This window comes from Nilaparvata lugens, chromosome 5 (genome assembly GCF_014356525.2).
Source record: "Nilaparvata lugens isolate BPH chromosome 5, ASM1435652v1, whole genome shotgun sequence".
In the NCBI taxonomy this organism is placed as follows: Eukaryota; Metazoa; Arthropoda; class Insecta; order Hemiptera; family Delphacidae; genus Nilaparvata; species Nilaparvata lugens.
This window is the reverse complement of record NC_052508.1, coordinates 28347962-28350139: the sequence shown is the minus strand read 5'-3', so window position 1 is coordinate 28350139 and position 2178 is coordinate 28347962. Positions and strand designations below refer to the sequence as shown.

At 33.3% G+C, this 2178-nt stretch overlaps 1 protein-coding gene across 2 annotated transcripts; it reads left to right on the top strand.

Moving 5' to 3' along the window:
- The first annotated feature begins 401 nt into the window (after positions 1 to 401).
- On the top strand, positions 402 to 1794 carry LOC120351312 (blastoderm-specific protein 25D-like). Of its 2 annotated transcripts, none has more exons than XM_039428092.1 (2): positions 402 to 624; positions 1471 to 1794. In XM_039428092.1, the coding sequence occupies exon 2, from the start codon at positions 1483 to 1485 to the stop codon at positions 1777 to 1779; it is 297 nt and encodes a 98-aa protein (XP_039284026.1). In that variant the 5' UTR covers positions 402 to 624; positions 1471 to 1482; the 3' UTR covers positions 1780 to 1794. The 2 variants fall into 2 exon arrangements, with proteins under 2 accessions (XP_039284026.1, XP_039284027.1); XM_039428093.1 differs by lacking the exon at positions 402 to 624 and adding an exon at positions 686 to 842.
- Positions 1795 to 2178: the final 384 nt, after the last annotated feature.

The following is a 2178-nucleotide window of genomic DNA, read 5'->3' as shown; positions in this document are numbered from 1 at the left end:
TCGAATAATAGACAAGGATAGCAAAACCAAAGTTGATCAAATACTGTCATTATAACGTGGACCTCACTATAGAGGGTCATTCTCCCAAAAGTCCCAAGAAATCCAATGATACAAATACGCTCTGTTCTTTATGGTTGAGTTGTGAAATGCCCAACTTTGTAATGAATCGCGGTACAACTACACACACTGTTGCCAACTTAAATCCTTATGGAACGTATGTTCCATTTTACTCTGTTATTTCATTTTATCGAATAATCTAGACAAATGAATGATGAGAGTTATATTTTTTAGCAATTTTATAATTATTTTCTCCTTAATTTCTATCTGCCTTTTCCATATTCGTTCTTTCTACTCAGACAGTACTCAACCACAACTCAACTCAACCTCAAGGCACAGCTCAAGGATCAAGGAAGCATTGTATTTTCGGTTGTCTGTTGTGTTTGGATGTCACTTTTATTTACCAATTTTAAGATTAAATTGTTCAGTAAATTAAATTGAAATTACATCGATCTCTTGTAAATCTATAAAATTTAATGATATCTAAAACATACTTATCATAAATATGATCTACTCAACTAAGCTCCCTTGAAACTGCTGGAGCTGGGTAGTTCTAGTTGAATATTGGTTAGTAAATCAATGGTGTTCTACTTTTGTGTTCATACCGTAATTAAATTTGTAGGTCGTATGTTATTGTGTCCAATTTGTAAAATCTACTAGTTAACTTCATTGTGTGATATTGTTTGATTGAATTTAATTCTGATCCAGTATTAATAAGTCATAATTTTTATTTCAGTATTAAAATATGAACTATTTTGTTTCCATATGCTTTCTGCAGTTTCTAGGTAGGTAACATTTTTAAACAACTAGAGTTTAATGCTTTACGAACACTTTTCTGTATTATCTGCTGTGAATTCAATTTGAATTTACATAGTAATGAGTAAGAAATAGTGATAAATAGGAATAGGTATTAAGTCAGGAATTACTTGAAACTAATATAGTTTCAAGTACCATTTCTAGTGGTAGACTAGGCCCAACTGGAAATTAAATCAATTTTTGAAATTAACTCACCCTAATTGATTCTTTTTTAATAACTTAAACCTACAACTGGATTAATCCATCAGTTACAACACTAAACTATAATGCTCCACTATGTCAGTGAGGGTTAAAAACGCTGGTAATGATTTTTTGCTTGACACTAAATTTTAAATCAACATTGCTATTCTTCTAGTGTTTCTCTTATCCCAACGGATTACAGACAAAATTTGTAGGCTACTGCTAGTAGATTAGTTAATTTAAATCTATTGTCTAAAGGAGCTGGTCTATGTTTTTTTAGATAAGTATTAGGATACTGAAACCCTTTCAATATGATGTGAATACGTATTTTAGATAAAGACTTGGAGCAGTCTACATCTTAAAAGACTAGAGAAAAATGTCTATGAATTGAATCAGTATTTTTTGTAACTGTTGCAGTGATAAGATGCAATGGATAAGCACGCAGACTTTTTGGGAAGCAATCCTGCTGATCCTTATGAGGAGCAGTTGCTGGAAATGTTCAGAAGCTGTGATTCGTGGAATCATGGCTATCTTGATCGTTGTGGCCTGGAACTGCTGTGCACCAAATTGCATCTGGAAGAAGCGAGACCGCAACTTATCGAATGTCTGCTCAATTCAAAGCAAACTGTCACGTTTGTCGAATTCAGAGACGCTCTCCTGACGCTGCTAGGCTCGGCTATGAAACAGTCCGAAGAAAATAGAGACCCGTCTCCTGGTAAGTTATAGCCTATAACAAGCTGGGTTTTCAATATTTTAAAATCTCCACAATTTTAAATAGTTTAATTGAGAAGTATGGTTTAACAAATAATTTTTGATAGAATTAAAATTCTTTCAAAGGCTTGAGACCCATCACAGTAGGCCTACCAAATAAACCTCTGTTGTAATGAGAATACAGATGTTATAAAACCTTTATATAGTATTCAAAAATCTCCACAAGCCTGATGCCCGGTTGCAGAGTCGTCACATAAAATCAAACAAGGCTATGTGAGAAATAGTTCAAAATCACTGACTTAAGCTAACCATTTGTTTTCTATTTTTCAAATAACTCTTGATCAGCATGAGCTCCTTATCTTTAATACCATACTTTTCAAGTTTTTTGCAGAGTATAGAGTGAGAGACACAGTC